This window comes from Corvus kubaryi, unplaced genomic scaffold, assembly GCF_017639235.1.
Source record: "Corvus kubaryi isolate FWS band 111438036 unplaced genomic scaffold, C.kubaryi_AGA036_p1.0 71, whole genome shotgun sequence".
Lineage (NCBI taxonomy): Eukaryota > Metazoa > Chordata > Aves > Passeriformes > Corvidae > Corvus > Corvus kubaryi.
The window spans coordinates 20,072,975-20,092,649 of NW_024582059.1; the positions used below are offsets into that span (position 1 = coordinate 20,072,975).

The window sequence follows — 19,675 nt, forward strand, 5'->3', positions numbered from 1 at the left end:
TGGAATAAACGAGTTTCTGGCTGTAACTGCTTCATAAAATACAATGGTAGACTGCGTAATTCATACTTTGTTCTTTGCAGAGAAAGCAAAAAGATGTTAGGGGAGATCTTTTTAATCTGTGCTCCTGAATCTTCATCAGTATTGCATTTACTGCAGTACATGTTAAATTGGTGAATATTTATTCCAGCTGAATTTTTCCATTGTCTTCTTGGAAATAATCATGGAAGGATTTGGAAGGGACTTTAAAGATCATCTGGTTTCAAACCCCATACTGTGGGCAGGGATGCTTTCCACTAGACCAGGTTGCTCTAAGCCCCATCCAACCTGGCCTTGAACACTTCCAGGGATGGGACATCCACAGCTTCTCTGGGCAACCTGTGCCAGTGCCTCATGACCCTAACAATGAAGAATTTCTTTGTAATATCTAATCTAAATCTATCCTCCTTCAGTTTAATTAACTCCTCCTTGCCCTGTCACTAAATACCCTTGTGAAAATTCCCTCTCCAGCTCTCTTGTAGCTCCCTTTAGGTACTGGGAGATACTCCAGGGTCTCTCTGGAGCCTTTTCTTCTTACCACCTAAAAACTCTGACTACATTTCAGCTTCCCATTTCCCTCCTTCCCAGCAGATTCCTAGGCCATGAGCATCATTCAGCCAGCCGGTGGGATGTCAGGCGTCTTCTCTTCTAGGGAGAATCTTCTGATTTACAACTTTTTGCAAACCTCAATTTCCACAGCCTATTGCAATGTTCTTAGACGAAACACCAACTGTGTATGATCCAGCCAGGGAGTGGCCAGGCAGCCCCGTTGTAAAAGCAGGGACAGCCACAGTTAAACTTTGGAGCTGCTGGAAGCCAGGGGAAGCATTTCAGGGCACAGCTCCCTGTTTTCTCAGCAGCACTACTAGTAAAAGGCTTCATTTAAAGCACCATGAATTCCAGCCTGTTGACAAAGCTGCTACATTGAAGTTTAGCCCCAACTTTCCCTTTCCCCATTCTTGACGAGGGCGAGAGAGCAGGGAACCTCACCATCAGCACTTCCCATGGGACACACTGAACTTGACTTGCTCCTGAGAAAGCAGTCACCCAGACCCTCTCTGGGATCTCTACACACTCTACGCATCCTGCTGGGAAACAAGAAGTGCTGTCCTGGGGCCACAGGTTCTCTACAAAATGTGGAAGTACATTCAAAACTGTCCTGACTTGCACAGAGCATGAGCGGTTACATATTTGGGGCATGTTAGTGCATAAACTGTAAATATTAGTATCTCATAAAGGGACATTTATGTGTGTATAGTAAATGCTCGGTTAATTTTATGGTAGCTGGGCTACGTGGCTTGTGACAAGCACTTAGGGAATCAGCTAATTTTTACAGAAAGCCTCCATGGGGTGTATTTTGTAAGAAATGAAAACCTAAATGTCTGTCCCAATGAAAGCACATCATTCAGAGCTGTTGTCCCCCAAACGGCTGAGTCAAGATTATGAAGAGTTAAACTTTACCTAGGAGTTAGAAACAATTTGTACTGATTGAACCAAAGGATAAGTTAATGAAGAGTTAGAAATTTAGCCAAGGAGTATAGTGCTATTCACTATTATGTACCTGTCTGAAACTTTGCTTATAGTAAATGAACTGTCATAAGGACAAAAGAAGCTGATAGAATTATAGCTAGCACCTAGATTGCATGATCAAATACAGGGGGGAGGTATGGACCATCTCCAGAAGGCTTGCCAAGGCTTGCCACAATAGAAGGTAGGAAGTTCATGGTGATGAAGAGATCCCTGACTTCATCTTTCAAGACCACCGACCCAAATCAAGAAAAGAATTGTGCATGTGCAAAGGACTAGTAACCTCATTTTAACAGGAAGCGGCAATGGGAAGTGCTGGAGATACGTATATGATTAATATGTAGCACTTTGTGAAATAAACAGTGGGCAAATAACCGTGTAAGGGGCTGGCACATCTCTAGGAGGCGACTCCCAAGCTGCCCACCTGCATAATAAACATACCACTTTCTGACTTCAATTAGTTAGAGTTTTTGTCCGTGAATACCCCGTTTTTTAATGACTCACAGCAACAACATGTGGGCAAAGTTAAGGGAATAAGACAATAAACATGCAACCTTTTTTTTTTCAAAGAAGACTCCTGGGAAAAGGAAAAATAAATCATTGTGTTCTGCATGTGTTAAGTCTGTGGTTGTAAGGACAGGGCACAGCTCCTGACTTCCTCCTTCAAGTTACCTCCCACCTGTTATACTTTTTTTACTGCTGGCTGCCAGTAAGAACATCTGAGGGAGCACGTTTAGTTTCATCTTCGCCAGAGTCTCTTTGTGCAGGATCCCAGCTGGAGAGGAAGCTTGCACTGACCAAGGCTGCTCACCAGGTTAGTTCTCTAAAAGCATGGAAATACTAGTAACTTGTTAGCCTGTGAAGAGTGGGATAATAGTGTCAAAGTAGGGATTTTTTTCTTTTTTCCTGCTTAACACATAATATGAAGGAAACTATCTGGCAAATCTTACTTGGGGAAGTTGGGGGGGGGAGCTTGGGGAAGCTTTTTTAAAAAGCTGTGCACAAAAGCTGGATTATGGGTTCACCTTTGCTTGCTGCTTTCTGCTGCTAACACAATTGTATAAATGTGTTGAAGGAATCTGACTGGTACTTCACTCTCTGTTTAAACTGGGCCGTCCTGCCAGAAGCTCGGATACTGATGGCTTTTGATGGCTGGTCTCCCTGTGTGCTTGCTGGTTCTTCAGTGGGGTGCGCTGTTGGTGGCAAGAGCAGCTGCGCTTCAGTCTCCTCATTATTGTTTGCAGCGAGGAGAGGAGAAAATAGGTGAATAATACTCGTGTACAGACCACTGTGCATTTGTAAAAGCGTAGAGGGATTCACCACATATTGGTGGCACTGCTGTGGGTAGGCAGAGACGTTGCACTTCCCTCTGGACACGCACCTGGTACCACCACCTCCAGCTGCATTCCCGCCGGGCTTGCAGGTTGGCATGTGATGCCAGCTGAAGCCAGGAGTAGGACTTCTGGAGAAGCACGTGTTACTCCAACGGATGGAGAAGGAAGGTGCTCCCCCTCCCCCAGCACCACTCCTTCACCTCAGTTTCTATTCTGGCTTCTGAACTCAGAAGCAACAGGAGGAGGAGGAGGAGGAAGAGGAGCCTGACCACCCAGCAGGGTGGGTCTGTTTTTGTCAAAGTGCAGTTCCTAAGAAATAAACCAACCCAATGTACAGAAAAAAAGTCTCAGCAAATGTGAACAGGCAGTTAATCTTATCTCAGAGAACCTCACCCAAGCCCAAAATTTCTTTGAAAAGTTACCTAAGAATAGTCTGTGCTTTTTTCTTGGCTAGGGAAATAGAAGCAGAGAGGAATTGTTCTTGTTGCTATTCTTATTATAATTATCATCATTATTATTATTTCACACCTGAAAAACCTTACTGGTTTTCAAGATATACTTGCTTGCTTAACCACAGGAAGGCAAGGAGAGGGTGTCAGACTTCGGACATTGATTTTCTGCCTTTCTGGCTCCCTATGTCAAGAAACCAGAGATATGAGTTTTCGGTAGTATCTCTCTTGTGTGGAGGCTGGCTTTGCTATGAGGAAATGAGTTCGCAGCTGCTTCCCTGTGGACGCGAACATTGTCGCGTTCCACTGTGGGGAACTGCGAGATTTTTAAAAATGGATGGTCGGGAACGGACTGAGGCCAAACGAGGCAAACATTGTATCCGAGAACCGTTTATTGACAACAAAAGGAGAAGGGAAAGGAGTTGCCCGAGCGAAAGACAGCTAGAAGAGACAAAAAAGAAGAGAGGAAAATGGAAAAGACCGGGGAAGAGCAAAGGGACGAGACAGAGAGGAAAAGAAGGCCGTATCCCCAGCGAAGCAGGGCAGCGCTGTCGGTGCCCAGGCGGGAGGTGGGGCGTGTGCGCGCTGCCCGCCCGGGGCCGGGCCGGGTCTGACCGAGCCTGCGCGGCTCCCGGAGGGGCGCGGCTTCACGGGCGCGGCTCCTGCGGCGACGGTAGCTGACACGCGGTGAGTGGGCGCCTCGGACGGGAGGACCAGGACCGTGGGCACGGTCGCGGCGACCGGCTGGATCAGCGCGGCAGGGCGGGCAGTGACGGCTGGATCGGGGCGGCAGGGTTGGAAGCAGGCAGCCCAGGCAGGAACGTAGGGCGAAGCAGCGAGGCGGCGGTCAGGGGCACAGGGAGGCAGGACAGGTGCGAGGGCGAGCCCGCGAGGGCAGGAGAGCCAGAAGGCAGGCTGGGGCCAGGGCAAAGCAGGGAGCGAGCAGGAGCAGCGAGCAGGAGCAGCGAGCAGGAGCAGCGAGCAGGAGCAAACCCCCGGCCCGAGCGAGCAGCAGCGAGCCCTGATGCAGTTGGGTTTTATATCCCCCGGCCCCTCCCGAAGTCTACCCAAGGACCGGGAACCATTGGCCCTGTCCAGCCTTCCAGTGCCGTCCATTGTTGGAGGCCTCCTCGCGACCTGATCGGAGCAGCCCCCCGCAGTGTCTCCCGTTGCCTGCCTCCTGGCGGGTGTTGCCAGGCCGGGGCTCCGCAGAGACGAGGCTTCCCCACTCCTGGCTGCCTCCTGTGAGCGGCGGGCGTACGCTCCCTCCCCCCACATGCCTCTGACTACCGGAGTTGAGGCAAACTAAAATGGCTGAATTCAGACTGAATTGGCTCCTCACACATGCTCTGTGCCCATGCCAAAGGCATCTTATGTAAAATATGCCAAGTCCAGCAACCGGAATGCCTGAGTTCACTGCCCAGCCCAGTTCAGCACAAGGGAAATGAGCTGCATCTAAGCACTAGCAGAGCCTTTATGGGGAGGAGTGGGGAACACCAGTGGCTTGATGCTATTTTGAAGGCTGGATAAAATGGCAGAAAATGTGAAAATGCAGGCAAAATATGGTGATGCTTTATCACCTCCAGTAGCTGCAAGGGAGCTGGGCAAAAGGCGGCCTGCTAAGGGTGATAGCCACCAGTTTGGTTGGAGGTTCAGACCGACCACAGGTTTTTCACCGACTATCCTGTTTCCTGTCTCTTTCAGAAGAGGACCTGGGAATGGCTGCCCCAACCGTTGTGACGATCCAGCCGCAGTTTGGTGGGGCCATGTCCTCTGTCTCGAGATGCACGTGGCAGACAAGCCTGATGGACTGCTGCACCGACTGTGGTGTCTGTAAGTGCCTGGGACACACTTTCCTCGCCCCCTCTGCTTGGCTCGGTGGTGCCACTGTGCAGCCATGCTGCCTGGCTCTCCCAGCTGCTCCCCTGATGCTGGTGGTTCTGGGTGGGCGGGCAGAGCCTCAGCCAGTACTGTGTTTCTCCCCCTGCCAGGCTGCTGTGGGATGTTCTGCTTCCCCTGCCTGGCCTGTCAAGTGGCTGGGGACATGAACGAGTGCTGCCTGTGCGGGACCAGCGTGGCCATGAGGACCATGTACCGCACCAGATACAACATCCCGGTCAGTGCTGAGCCTGCCCGCTCACCTGCTGCGAGTCCGAAAGACAAGGTGCCCCCGAGGCCCCTCTCTCCGCACTTAAAGGATGGGCTCAGGGCAGCAGTGATTCCACTCACCCTTTTTCCCCCATTTATATCCACCTCAGCTACTGCTTTCCCGTTTGAGCTTTGAAATGATGCCTGAAAAATAGGCTGGAAATAAATCCCCATAGACCAATGTCTACAGAGCAGGTATTTGTTTATTGCAGTGCTGGTGGTGAGGGGGATTTTTCCTCCTAACTCACTCCCCCTTGTCAAGTGCTGTGGTATATTTATACAGTAAATTTTGCTTAATGTTGCTATGTCATTACAGCATCATCACATACGTGCTGGAACTAATTTACATAGCATGAACTTATGGTTATTAGATAATTCTTTGTACTGTGTGTGCACTTCCCCAGTTCGGGGGTCTTGGGAGTCTTTGATGAAGGCTTCTAAAGTCTTCTTTGCACTTGAACTTTTCAACTTCGTTTTCGGGGTATGTGCAGTTACGATGCTCTTCGGTCCGTCTGGTCTTAACCGGCCTAAATTCTTTGTTTTGGCTTTGGCTTGCCAATTTCTCATTAGTACTACACTTTTCTATCTCTAAAACTGTACATATGGTAAGTTTTGGGTTTTTTTCTCCTCCATTCTGCATATAAGCAACTAGTTAACTATATACTAGCCATTGCATTGTATAAAAAGTTATTCATACTAGATTATATGGGCATCAAAAGCTATGATTCAGGCTATATAAGTATAGAAGGCTATGCTTCAGGTTATATTGATATTCTTCAGGTTATATTGATAAAAAGTCATGATTTAGGTTATGTTGATATTAAGGTTACGTAGATACCTTATAACCCAAGCTATATAAGCACTTTGTTACTTTGACCTAAGTTACATAGACATCAGAAAGATGGGAAAGACTTGAGATAACTGTGTGCCGACTAAAGAATGGGTGAAGTTGGTTACACAGATAAAGATCCATAATCAGGCTTGGGAGAAAGGTGGATAGTACATATGTGGGTGTGCTTCTTCCTGCGGGGGAGGCCAGTTGGTGCTGTCCCATGAGCAAACCATGGGGGCCCAAGTTCACTTTGCCCAAATTGTCTGTTCCTCTATTCATTTTTCTTCCCAGTCTGAACCTCAGAAGTCAAATGATAAGTAGCTGTCTGCAGCCTGCATAAAGGCTCCCTCCTTCCTTTCCTTGGTGCTTGGTGTTTGCCAGCCCAGGGCTTCAGTGTTTGCTACTCAGGATGCTGCAGCCAGCCAAGAAAAAAAGAGTACTTGACCTGGAATGTGATTATCATCTTCTTGGCCAGAACATGGCTTCTGGGAAGCCTCTGTCCCTAACCAGTGTCTCCCTAACAGGGGTCCATTTGCTCTGACTTCTGTGTTACCCTGTGTTGCCCTGTGTGTTCCATTTGCCAAATCAAGAGAGACATCAACCGCAGGAGGGAGCTTGGCATATTCTGGTAAGCTGGGGGTGCTGGTGCTGGTCCATAAAGCTGCTGTCACAGTGGCTTCCCAGAGCCTCTCCTGCCAACATCTTGACACAGGACAAAGTTTGCTGCAGTGGGTAAATGGCAGTAGACAGGTGATGAGTAACTCATCCTGAAATAAAATGTTCCTGGGAACATTGTGCAGGGTGGAGGGGGAAGGACTGGGAGGATACCGAGTGTGGCAAGGCACAGCCCTGCTCTCTGATGCTCCTCTCCCATTCTGTTGCAGATGCTGCCATCCTCGCTGCATCCTTGGAGCTGCTGCACGCATGAGTCACTGCTGCCCTGACTGTTGGGAAATGTACCGTGTGAGGCTTGGCTTGATGGCATTTTATTTCCCCTAACTAACTGCAGCAATAAAGTTTTGAGTTTGTCTTCCTACCTCTGTGTACGTGACTCTTGCACCGCCTGAGAGCACCCATCCTTCTCCTGCTCCATCCATCTCAGCAGCCCCTGATGCAGGTGAGGTTTCCCTGTGCCTGCTGCAGAGAGAGATTTTCACTACTATTTTGGTTTTGGATCAGCTTTTAGAAAGCTGATATTTAATACATTGAAGGATATTTAATACATTGAAGGAGTCGGTGTTGCTCTTCCAAGTTGCAAAATTTGAGAAAATGAGTACTGCTCCAGGGCAGAGCTGGGTCTTCCTGCAGGCAAGTGACTTCTGCAGGCCACCCAGCATTGCCCCTGCTGTGGTGGCCCAGGTGACTGTCCAGGGCTGTTGGTCAGTGCCACCTTTCTGAGTATAAAGGCATGGGGATTTGGGGCTGCCTGGCACCAGCTCACCTCGATGTTGCAGAGACATGGACCCTGAGCATGAATTCCTACCCACCTGCAATAAAAAAACCTGTTGAGTTGTGGGTTATGTGTGTCCTCTCCGTGGACAAACAGTGCCATCTTTCTCCATGGCCTTACAGATCCCATCTGTCGGCACTGTGCTGTGAGCCCTGCATTCCCATCCAGAAGATGGTGGTTGCACCCACCCTCTCTCCATCACTCTCAAGAGAAATGCTAAAGAATTTTTGATCCCTACAAATATCTCCCAGCTTCGTTCTTTAAGGAGAGTATGATTATATTTTTGTCCCCACTCTGCCTTCACCTTCACTACAAAACTTCTGAAGGGCAGGTGGTGGCTGCTCTGCCCATGCTGTGGGGTGGGTGGGTGTGATGGCACTCCCAACTGCTTAAACCCCAGGTGGCCCAGTGGATGGTGCCTGGCAATACAGAAAAATGCATTTTTATTCTAGGAGAGGCCGCCCCTGCGTCACCCAGTGCAGCTACAGGCAGTTTTTGCGGATGCTCAGGTTTGATGAAGGAAAGGTGCTGCACCTCCAGCAGCACATGGCTTAGGGCAGTGCAGGAGCCTGGAAACAAACTGCCCTTCTCTGGAAACCTCTCCTGCTGGGGCTCTGGGCCTGGAGGGTGCCAGGGTGGGGAAAGGTGAGGGCGGGCAGCAGGAAAGCAGCAGGGGAGCTGTCCTTGTGCAAAGCTGCACCTAAGCTGGAGTTTGCTCTGTTAGTCAGAGGGAGCAGAGGTCATTTACCAGAGCACATATAAGGCATAAGGACCAGGAAAAGGACACGTATCTGCTGGGACAAGGACAGCTTGGAAAGGAGGTATGGCATGGCTTTGCTTTGGTTGTGGTATGGAAACTGCTCGTGGCTGAAGCAGTGAGGCTGGGGAGGGGAAGGGCTGGAAACAAAGGTGAGGTTTTCTACCTGGAAAACTGCTTCAGGGTTAACTCTGCATAGTGGGTGCTGCTGATGGCATCTTGAGAGATGTGGGGAACAGAGGTAGAGGACAGCAGCTTTTGCTCTGTATTGCTCATTTGTGCACAAATACATGTGCCTATAGATGCGGCTTTGTGAGCTGGGCTGTCAGTGAAATGTGGCTGCACACACCTTGGGATCCTTTTGTCCCCATCAGTCATTCCAGCATGGCTGGTGGTGCCATGGGGCTGTGAACTGTAGAATTGTGATGCATTTGGTGTGCTGGGCCTGGGCCTCTGTCGGGAGGTGAGTGTGTGGCAGAGGCTCTCCAGGCTGCTGCCGGCTCCGCACTGCAGCCTCCACCCATGCAGGGATGTGGTGTGCTTGTACCTGGGGAGAAGTCTGACTGGAAGGATCCTGCCCCTAAAACTTCTCTTGCTGCTGTTGCTCCTGTGCACACTTCTCACTGTGGTCCCTGTGGTTCTGCCTGCTGCTGGACATCCCTGTCCCTGCATGGGAGTCCCTTGCTGGGCTTACCACTGCACAGCCTGTCCATGGTCTGTCTCCTCCCCTGCCTCTCCAGGCTCTTGCTTCTTAAATCATCGTGTGCCGAGGCTTCCTGAAGAGGCTGCTGTTTTGGCATGCTAGGAGGTGCTACACTGGCTGCAGAGGTGCTGGGAATTACCTGGCATCTCGTGGATGAACAAACAGGGCCAGCTGGCCAGGGCAGGGCCAGGAGGCATTTGGAGAGGGATAGTGGGTGCAGTGTCCCCTGCTGCACTCACAGGTGTCTCAGACAGGGACAGCCCAGCCGTGCTTCCACTGCCTGCAGAAAGCTGCAAAGTCAGGAGCGAACCATGTGGAGATTTTTACCAGCTTTCTTCCCTCTTACACCATAATTCAACCATCTTTTTCCTCTTCCTGGGACCACCAGGAACCAGGGTTGGCCCTACAGCAACAGGCTGTGCCTGGGACAGTCTGTAAATACTGGGGAGCCACAGGAGCTGCTGGTGGAGCCACCCCTTTGCCACCTGTTGGCATTAGTCAGTACAAACACAGTGCCACAGCTGGTGCCTCTCCAATGTGGGTAATGAGCTCAATGGCATTGTCTGAGTGCTGGGCACAGTAATTGTTCCACCACATTTCTTGTGTTGTTTAATACTTAACTTCGTGTAAATGTGCAATTCTGGTGTGAAAACAATCCTCTTCAAGCACCTAACAAAGTGGTGCAGAGCTGGGACACAGGGCAGGGAGTGTGTCTGCATGGGACTTCTGTGGGAGCAGCCTCCTTTTTTTTTTGTTGTTTTGTTTTGTTTTGTTTTAATTAAAGCTCCAAAACGAAACTGAGAGTGGCAGAGGTTAGTGCTGTGCCTTGCAAGGGTGGCAGGAAGGGAAGGGGCCCCTGATGGAGGTGCAGGTGGAGTTGTTACATTGGTCAAGTGATTTTGGGGATGGTGCTGTGGAGCAGGAGCTTTCCTGCCCTCAGAGGATGCTGCCCCTCACTGAGGAAGGATGGGATGGAGAGGAACTCCACAGGCCATGGTGACCCCAGGAGACTGAGGAAGAGGGGCATGAGGTGTTGGCACAGACAGTCAAGTGGAGGAGGGATAGGAACTGGTGACAGGGCTTAGGGTGATGGAAAGAGACAAGGAAAACCCACTGCCTTGAAGCACACTAAAAAGGCAAGGGAAGAAGGAAGGGAGAGGAGGAAGAGTATAGGCTGAGATCCTCACAGAACGAAGCAAAGATTAAGGTGACTCCTGAGAGCTTGGGGAAGCTGGAACCAAGCAGCTTTGGGAGACTGTGATCATAAACAAAAAACAAAACCAAAAAATCAGCCCAAAACACAGACAATTTTATGCAGACAATGATGAAAGCTGACCTGGAGATGAGAAGACAGGTTTGAAGTGTTGAAGCACTGCAGCTCTGAAGCAGAAGGACCTCTGTTTTCACAGAGGCATTTTACTTGCATAGGCAAGGGATGATGTGCTGCTGCCTTTGGTGGGAGACTGGTTTTGGGGAGGGCTTTGCTTCAGGGGGTAGTGGCAGCTTCTGGCAGAGCTGTGCCCCCCCCCTCTGTGGTGAGGGTGGCAGTCCCCTGGCAGTGGGGACTCCCCAGGGAGCTCTCTCTTTGAATGCAGCAGCCTGAGCAAGACACCCACTTCAGAAAGACCTGCAGCATCTTCCTTTGATGGCTTTTCCTTCAGACCACAAGCTGCCTGGAGTGACCTGACCCTGTGCTGGCAATGGCTTCTCAAACCGTGATCACAGTCCAACCCCAGTTTTCAGCTGCCCAACAGCCGGGGGAGTGGCAGACAGGGCTGCTGGACTGCTGCTCCGACTGCGGCGTGTGTGAGTACAGACATACCCCTCATTCCTGCTGTTGCTCATGATGTGTTCCTGGTGTTTTACCCTGCTCCTTCTGCAGCATTACCCCTGCTGCAAACCCCACTCCCGTGGGTACTGGAGGCAGAGCAGCTCTTGCCTGATGTCAAGAGCCACAGCTCCTGGCTGGCTTTCCCCCCTTTCCTCCATCTTTGCACCCCTCAGCCAAGCCCACGTCTCACTGTCCTACAGGTCTTTGTGGGATATTCTGCTTCCCCTGCCTGGACTGCCAAGTGGCTGGGGACATGGACGAGTGCTGCCTGTGTGGCTCCAGCGTGGCCATGAGGACCCTGTACCGCACCAAATACAACATCCCGGTCAGTGACTCAGCTCAGGGAAGGAGAAAGGGGTGCCCAAGGGGAAGGACAGAGGCAGGGAGTTGCATGGGCATCCCGGCAGGCTGGGAGTCAGGGACACATCTGCCTCACCACTGTGAGCTGAAGATAATCGCACCACACACCACTTCACCCCAGCCCTTGCTGAATATGAGCAACAGTGTGCTGCAGGGCCCGGGTGAGCTGCCCAGGGGTGCAAATAGAAAGGCTGAAAGGCTTAAAGGTTGGTGTGGGAAGGGGTTACTCATGCAATGTCCCTTGCTCCATAGGGCTCCATCCTGGGAGACTTTTGCACTGTCCTCTGGTGCACCTCATGTTCACTCTGCCAGCTGAAGAGAGACATCAACCGGAGGAAGGCGCAGGGCATATTCTGGTAAGCTGGGGCTGCTGGTGCTGCCTTACCTCACTGCTGCACAGCACCCAGTGCCTTCCCGCGGTCTCCCTTTCCACTGACACCTGACTCCAGACACAGGGTTGCTGCAGTGACGGAGCAGAAATGGCTGAGGAAAGGGTGACCCTCCTCTCCTGTCCTGTTGCAGATGCTGCCATCTTCAGTGCACCCTGTGGAGCCACTGCAGGCAGGAGATGCTGCTGCCCTGGATGTTGGGAAACGCACCATGAGGAGTTTGCCTTCGCTGTGCCTGATCCCCTCTTCCCTGGTAACGCCAGCAATAAAAGCACTGCCTGTCTTCCTGCCCATGTGTTGTTATTTATGTCTCTGTGTCCTTCTGCAGCACCAGAATCAGTGCTGTACTTTTCTAGGCTGTGTGGTCAGAGCCATGATGAGGTTGTCAGGTAAAGGTTTTCTCTTGCACACCCACGCTGGAATGAGTCCAGACCACAAAATTCAGTGAGGAGAAAATAAAATAAAAGCCAAATCTCTTATGGGAACAACTTCTCTGTGGACACTGCTAATGGGCAGAGCTGGTGACAGCATTGCCTGCTGCTCAGAGAGGCCCAAGAGAAGTGATCCCATCCCTACTGCTACCTGGACTGTCCCCAGCACCAAGACACAAGTGGGGAGTGATGGTGATGCTGTGGGATTCCCAGTCTCATTCTTCTTTCCCCACACAAACATTGTCAAGAGGCCATCACAGGGGAGCTGCTTCTCTGTGGGTCAGACCCCTGCAGCTGTGGGTGTTAGGTGTAATATGCTGTGGTGGAAGAGCTGGGACTTAGGGGTGCAAGGGTTTATCCATTGCCTGCCATGGTGACAAACAGGGATGAGGTAAGTCTGGGACTGGGGTTGCTCTGGCTCAGACCGGCTTAAGGTTTATTGCTTTGAAGAGAAAAAGGTGGGTTTTGCCCAGAGTGGGCTGCAGGGGACCCGGAGGCTCTGTCATGTCTGTGCTTCTGTGCTGGCACCTTCAGGACAGGAGCGGGATTTATTCAAAAATACTTCTTCCACTCCCCTGTTTGCACCATCACAACTCCCGTTGCAGTTGCCCCCGGTGTGCAGGGGTGAGGCTGTGCCGCTGCTGACTGCGCGTATGGGTGTGTTCATACACATAAACCTGTGCACAGAGAAGCAGGAGAAAGCGGCTGTGCTGTGGTGGCAGCCGGAGCTGGGAGCTGACAGTGTCCGTGCTGTGGGGACAGATGTCACGGGTGGCCACAGGCATGCTGGGTCATCTCTGCTCCCTCCTGGCTGCTTGTACTAAATCCCTGCCACTTGCATCCTGACAAGCACAGAGCAGGGTGGGGCTCAGACCCAGCCCACAACACAGGCAGCTGCCTGGTTTGAGGTGGCCAGTTCAGCAGCAGCCCGGCTGCTGCAGCAGCTCATGGATGACCTGGGAGCACCCAGGATCAAGGGCTTCAAAGCCACACGGCCAGGCATGCTGAGGTCCTCTCTTTCCAAGGACAGGTGCAGGCCCTCTGCCTCCATCTCTCCTCTCACAGGAGGTTGTTTTGGGCTTCCCTGACAGTCATTCCTGCTAACATCCTTCCACTCCTAGGCCCATCCTTGATCATGGAGTCTCCTCTCCAGGTCTCTTTCTCCTCCAGCGCATGCAGGGGTTGGTCCATTGGGACCAGGGACCAAAGCCATGAACCCTGTAGGGACCTGTGTCCTCCACAGTGAGCCAGAAGCAGCCAGAAGGCTGCTGAGCAGACACAAGGACATGGAGGTTTTGATTCTGTGAATTTCTTTATTAAAAGTTACTACCAATGGCCACTACTAAAGCAAGTACGTACTCATGATCACTTACCTGTAGGCATACCTATATGCATTATTTGAGGTGCTACCAGCACGACCCTTGCCAAACTGCTGCCAGTAGCAGGCCGGCAGGAAAAGCCTCTCGTCGCAGGTGATCCACATCACGGAGCCGTACAAACCCAGAGCTGCACCCGCCCGTATCCCGGTCCCTGCGCGGGCGGTCCCTGGCTGTCGCACGGCCCAGCCAGTCACTCCCGATGTTCCACCCTTACGGCGCACACAAGGACGCGTGATAAGCTTGGATTTCCCGCAGGGATCCCGTTTTTCCCGTGAGATCCCTGCAGGCTGTTCCAGCGCAGTGCCAGGACTCGGCACTTCCTCATCTGTCCTGCCCCAGGAGCACCGGGGCTCTCGGGCTGAGCGCCACTGGGATGGACCGCACGTCCCAGGGACATGAAGGTACATGGACGTGCCCGCAGCACCCCCAGGCGAGGCACCTTGGTACCAGGAATTCCCGGTCGGCGTCAGCCCTGGGCTGGCAGCTGTCCCCGTGCCCCGGCTGCTTAAGGACGAGGGATGGCAGGAACAGAGATATTTTCCTGGTCCTGAGGCGTTTCTGGCAGCAATGTTAAGCCTTCCCTTCCGACTCGAGGGGTCCTGCATTGTTCTTCTCCACCTTCCCTCAGGCCGCTGCCAGCTTGCTGGGGCCAGGATCATTGTGGTTTCCTTATGATGCCTCCCTCGAGGCCAGGATCGTTGTGGTGATCGTTTTCCTTGCTGGTGCTGAGAGGGTCCTTCCTGACCCAGCTCTGCCCTTGTGTCCTCACGGGGCTCTTGTTTGCACAGGCAGTGCTGTGAAGGTGTAGCAAGGAGCCAGGAGCAGCCAGGAGCCAGGAGCAGCCAGCTCCAAGCCTGGGCGAGAGGCACAAGTGCCTACCTCATCCAAGGAGTGTCAGGGGACACAGGAGCTGCAGGCAATGCCCGGTGAGTGCCTGAAGTGACGACCAAACAGCCCCACACCCAGCATGCTGTCAGGGCGGTCTCTCGCTGCTGGCCAGGGTGGGAAAAGCCCAGGATAACCATGGCTGGCTGGGTTGGGTCTGTTCCTGCTGCCTCTGCATGAATACATGTGGAGGCAAACAATGCCAAAAAGGTCTCAGTGCCACAGCCCCCCAGACCAAAGCCCCACCCACGAGGTCTGTGCCTCACATTTGGGGGGCTGGGAGCTGGGAAGGGAGTTCAGGGAAGGTGAACCAAGAGCTGTTGGGGTCTGGCCCAGCTGTACCCCGTTGCCAGCAGTTCTGTGTAGTACTGGGGACAGCCCAGTGTTTGTGGGTACAGTCCCTGTGCACACAGTGGGGGTGAAATGCACCCTGCTTAGCAGGCGGGTTTAAGCAAGATGCCCTTCCTGGGCTGCCCTTCTGAGAGAGACGTGACTCTTCTGGATGGGGAGGGGAACAGGCATCTCCTGAGAGTCTCTGGGGTGTGCTCCCCGGAGCTCTGACTGACTAGTGTCTCTCCTCTTTTTAGGTACAGAGGGGGTACCACTGCCTTGTGCTGCTTCCTCACCTGCCCCCACAGCCTGCGGTCCCTCAGAGCATGGCTGCCCAGAAGAGCCAGGGTCACCCTCATCTCACTGTGCTGTCAGGAATGGGACTAAGAGTGACCCTCCACACAGTGAGGAGCATGTGACATGTATTTAATCCCCAAAGGAAGAGGCCAGGCTCCTTGCTGGGAAGGGCTCCCTGTAGGGGACAGCCCATGTGGCTCTTGGGTGAAAGACACCCTGGTTCCAGCTGATAGGCACTTCAGCTACTGGACACTTTGGATTAGAGATACTTCTGGTTCTCACAGTTCTGGCTGATGGCTGCTGCAGCTGCTTACAGCTCAAGGTATTTGATGCTCCAAGTGATTTCAACTCCTGCATCTTCCAGCTCCAGCTCCAAATCATGGTTCTGGCTGCTCTGCCACTGAGGTACAAGATGCTCTTGCCAGCAGACCTCCTCCCCTTGTTACACCTTGGGTTAGGGACACTTGGGTTTCTCCTGAGTTTCAGGTCATTCCAGCTCCTGGACATGGTATGCTAATTACACGCAATGGATGTTCCACTTCAGGATATTTGAAGCCCTGAGCTATTTGGGCTCCAAGCACAGTTCAGAGAAGGGATGCTCCTACTGCCTCCAGAGGCAGAAATTAAGTCTGGGGGGTGTTTTCAAACAGTCTGAGGAACTCCCAGAAATGGGAGACAGCCCATCCCACAAAGCACACTATTACAGTTGGAAAACACCTCCAAGATCGAGTCCAACTATCAACCTAACACTGCCATGTTCATCACTAAACCACATCCCCGGCTGCCACATCTACACATTTTGTTAACACTCCCAGGGTTGGTGATTCCACCACTTCCCTGGGCAGCCTGTTCCAATGCCTGACCACCCTTTCCATGACAAAATTTCTCCTAATATTCAACCTAAAACTCCCCTGGCACAACTTGAGGAAATTTCTTCTCATTTCCTCTCATCCTATCATTTGTTTACCTGGGAGAACAGGCTGATCCCCACCTTTCTACAAACTCCTTTCAGGTAGTTGTAGAGAATAAGGTCTCTCCTGGGCCTCCTTTTTTCCAGACTAAACATCCCCAGCTCTGCACTGATCCCACAGGGACATGAGATGATGCAGTGAGGCATGACCCTGAGCATCAGATCAGGCACTCTCTGAAACTCTTCTCTCGTCAAGGCTAACGCAGTGTGTTGATGTAGTGGATGGTGGTAAAAGCACAACTAATGCAAGCCCCTCCTGAAACAGCAGGGTGGTTCCAGGGTGGTTCTCTACGTTTCCAATAAGCTCTTTTGCTGTTCCTCCATTTTTGCAGCAGAGCAGTGGTGGTGCCGCCTGCATGAAGTACAGGCAAGTTAAACCAGACCACCATGTTGCGGTGGCTAAGTCCACTTTACACCCCTCAAGTTGCCTTAAAAGTGGTCTCTCCTTACAAAACTGTGCTAGAAAGTTCTCCCTTTGTCTACATGCTGCTGGTCACTGGCACTCTTCCCCCTCCCATCCCTTTTCCCATTGGCTTCTGTTATGTCATTCAGCCTTGCCTCTGCCCCCTAGCCCTCAGACTATTGGTTTTGGATGCTCTGCCCGCCTTTGGGCGTTTTCGATAAAACGGGCACGGACTGTCGGTTGTTGTTCTTGCCTCTGTTCTCTTCGGGGTGTTGTCATTAAACGCCTCGGAATTGCATACAGAGAACCCCTCTCGCCTCTCTGTCTCCGGTTCGTGCACACACTGTGGGTGTGAGTGGCTGTTCGTGACCACCTGTGAAGGTGAGACTGTGTGCATGCGTGGGTGCTGGCAGAGGGCCGCCCAAGCGGTCCACGAGGGACCCATCAGGGAAAAACGCGGCATCGACCCACCGAAGCCCTCACTTCTTTACCACCAAGTTTCACATCCCACATTGTTGCTAATGGACAAACTCGGTACTATTTCTTCCCCCGGGCCTGGCCCCTAAGCAGCTTTGTGTTTCAGGAATCTGTGCAGCGTGAGCCGGGAGAGCAGAGTGTCAGTCACTAGAGGGCACCAGGGAAGAAGGATGCTGAAAGCTCCACTTGCTTCTGTGCTTCGCAGTCCAGCACACGAAAGAGGAACAGTTTTTCAGCACTGCCCTGCTGCTGCTGCCGTTTGTCCACAGGAAATTCCCCCATGACTGGACATTTCTGCTCTGGCACAAGATCACAGCAATTTAGCAGTGAGAAGGAAACACCTCAGTCGCTGGGACATATTAGAACATCCATGAATGGATGCATAATCTCTGAGGGTACCTATCTAGTTGTCCTTGCCCTTTGTTTGTGTTTGGGACATTTCACAGAGGATGCAGTGCTTGCCACAGGGGTGCTTCGACTCCCTCCCTGGGACTTGTTGTCTCAAAGAAATCAGAGAGCTGGGAAGGAAAACAACTGCAGACATGGAAAGGTGTTAGCTGGTGTTAGCAGCTTAAGGAACTGTTGTGTTCACCGAGAGGAAACAGAGCTCTTAGATATTTCCTAGGTATGTTAATTCTCAAGTAAGCCAGGCTTTGGCCTGAAAAGCAACGTAGAGTCAAAACACCTGTAAGACAAAGCAGGGTTGTGAAGGCTTATAGCTCTAAGCCTAAATTCAGGAGGCTGGAACACATCAGTGAAATGCATCTCACTCTGAGCATCAGAGAACCTGGTAGGAAACCTCCCACTCAAGTAAAATGTGTGATGTTAACATCACAGTGATTTTACTGGTACTTTTCTGGGGCACAGTCGAAGTCATTTGATATGGGAATGTTAAGCCTTACAGGGGAAAGGTTCATCATGTTATTTCCAGGGCAAATGAGGCAGACCAAATGATTCCCGAGAGGTTTGACACCAAGCTGGAAGTACTGTACTGTTCCACGCCAGCCTGATCTGCAGCTCAGGAGAATTCCCGGTGAGCATCATATTGAGTAACGTTAGATTCAACCTCTACATCCCTTCCTTGAGGTTCATCACCTCAAGTCTTTCAGTAGCAATTACTCATACAAAATGTGTTTTCTTCTCCTCCCTGTAATAAATTTTTATTATGTTTTTCAACATTGCCTTCCAGTGCTGAGGTGGAAGTGCAGAGCCTCATTCAACTCTAAACAAAGAAGGGTCACAGCCCAGTACCTCTCCTTGGCTGGTGTGGTTGCTGCACAGATTCCACCTTTTGTTTTGGTTAATGGACAACTGGTGGTGACCTTCTGCCAGATTTAATATTTAAACAGCACATGGAAGCTGCTTGGAAGCATTGTCTGATAAGGGGATACCTCACAGTGTGTGTAACATCTCAGGGTTTATGTGTTGTGAACTGACCAAAGGTCAGCTGCATGTTGTGGGTGTGCCTCACATCTGACCAAGCACAAAACACAAGTGTGAAAGGTTGAACTCTATGTTCAATCAGTTACTAACATTAAGTAATCCTGCGATACACCACAGGTTTGCCCAAAGACAGATGAGGATTGTCACTTGTCATGCATTCTTATCTGACAAGCACCTGGGGTAGGCACGGCCTTGGAGACAGTAAGATAGAAAAAAATTTATGAGGGTAGAATTTATTACCGAGTTTTGCACTCCTGAGGGCACAGGTTTTGAGCCCTGCAGCAGTACATGAACCCTGGGTCCACCTGATCTCCTGGGGAGCCCTGCAGCAGCAAAGCCAATGAGACGCCAGAGTGTGCCCTCTTTCTCCCTAATGAAATCTATAACCTTATCTCTGAGGAATCGTGTTCCTACAGTGCATTTCTTCTATTACTAATTTGAATATGAATGGTTCTGTATTATCCTTATACAAGACCATTAAGCATCTCAGCAGCTATCAGAGTTGATAACACAGTCCCTTCAGACTCACTTACACATGTGTCTAAGAGAAAAAACTTCCCAGTGAAATTAAATTGCTCCTGGCCAGTTCCTGAAACTGCATAAAGACAGGCTGAATTCCTTTCACTCAGTGTTTCAGACTCTAATGCAAGCTGGGGCTTCCCTTCAGACAGTCTGCTCCATGCCTGAAGACAGGAAAAACTGTGAATTGATGCACTCAGAAACGATCACAAGGATACCTGTGCTCACAGTTAAAAAACCCCAAATCATATTGGCTCTTAACAGTAGAACAAATATCTGTGCAAACAAAATAACCACAGTTTTTCATCTCCTTTTGTTGTTGGTTTGTTGGTTTAAGCATGAGCACCAGTCATGCTGAGAGCAACAGCACCTCTCTCTGCATCTTGTGCAAGTGCTCTGTTTTTTCCTAACTCATAGAGGAATATCCTGAGTTGGAAGGGACCCAAGAAGGGTCATAAAGTCCAACTCCTGGCCTGGCATAGGACAGTCACAAGAACCACACCATGTACCTAAGAGTATTGTCCAGAATCTTCTTGAACTCTCGTCAGGCTTGGAGCTGTGACCACTTCCCTGGGAAGCGTGTTCCAGTGCCCAGCCACCCTCTGGGTGAAGAAACTTTCTTCTAATATCCAACCTAAACCTCCTCTGACACAACTTCAGGCCATTCCCTGGGGTCCTGTCAGTGTCTCCACAGAGAAGATTTCAGTGCCTGCCCCTCCTCTTTC

At 51.2% G+C, this 19,675-nt stretch overlaps 2 protein-coding genes across 6 annotated transcripts; both read left to right on the plus strand.

Moving 5' to 3' along the window:
• Window positions 1-2,085: 2,085 nt before the first annotated feature.
• Window positions 2,086-7,362, plus strand: LOC121675009 (placenta-specific gene 8 protein-like). Of its 4 annotated transcripts, none has more exons than XM_042049944.1 (6): window positions 2,086-2,377; window positions 2,639-2,826; window positions 5,051-5,179; window positions 5,338-5,510; window positions 6,851-6,954; window positions 7,211-7,362. In XM_042049944.1, coding segments are annotated over exons 2-6 (522 nt in total). In that variant the 5' UTR covers window positions 2,086-2,377; window positions 2,639-2,711; the 3' UTR covers window positions 7,212-7,362. The 4 variants fall into 4 exon arrangements, with proteins under 4 accessions (XP_041905878.1, XP_041905879.1, XP_041905880.1 ...); XM_042049945.1 differs by having other exon boundaries at window positions 2,688-2,826; XM_042049946.1 differs by lacking the exon at window positions 7,211-7,362 and having other exon boundaries at window positions 2,198-2,377; window positions 5,338-5,462; window positions 6,851-6,958.
• Window positions 7,363-8,471: 1,109 nt separating this feature from the next.
• LOC121675078 (placenta-specific gene 8 protein-like) lies at window positions 8,472-12,105 on the plus strand. 2 transcript variants are annotated; one of them, XM_042050056.1, is made up of 5 exons: window positions 8,480-8,597; window positions 10,898-11,042; window positions 11,268-11,392; window positions 11,680-11,783; window positions 11,950-12,105. In XM_042050056.1, coding segments are annotated over exons 2-5 (336 nt in total). In that variant the 5' UTR covers window positions 8,480-8,597; window positions 10,898-10,936; the 3' UTR covers window positions 11,951-12,105. The 2 variants fall into 2 exon arrangements, with proteins under 2 accessions (XP_041905987.1, XP_041905990.1); XM_042050053.1 differs by lacking the exon at window positions 11,950-12,105 and having other exon boundaries at window positions 8,472-8,597; window positions 11,680-11,787.
• The last annotated feature ends 7,570 nt before the right edge of the window (window positions 12,106-19,675 follow it).

What these genes read in the sequence shown, in the direction of transcription:
- LOC121675009 (XM_042049944.1), top strand. Translation starts at nt 2,712, where the DNA reads ATGGCTGGTCTCCCTGTGTGCTTGCTGGTTCTTCAGTGGGGTGCGCTG. An exon ending in GCGAGGAGAGGAGAAAATAG is followed by an intron (nt 2,827 to 5,050) that starts GTGAATAATACT and finishes TGTCTCTTTCAG; the next exon opens with AAGAGGACCTGGGAATGGCT. An exon ending in CTGCACCGACTGTGGTGTCT is followed by an intron (nt 5,180 to 5,337) that starts GTAAGTGCCTGG and finishes TCCCCCTGCCAG; the next exon opens with GCTGCTGTGGGATGTTCTGC.
- LOC121675078 (XM_042050053.1), top strand. Translation starts at nt 10,937, where the DNA reads ATGGCTTCTCAAACCGTGATCACAGTCCAACCCCAGTTTTCAGCTGCC. An exon ending in CTGCTCCGACTGCGGCGTGT is followed by an intron (nt 11,043 to 11,267) that starts GTGAGTACAGAC and finishes ACTGTCCTACAG; the next exon opens with GTCTTTGTGGGATATTCTGC. An exon ending in GCACCAAATACAACATCCCG is followed by an intron (nt 11,393 to 11,679) that starts GTCAGTGACTCA and finishes CTTGCTCCATAG; the next exon opens with GGCTCCATCCTGGGAGACTT.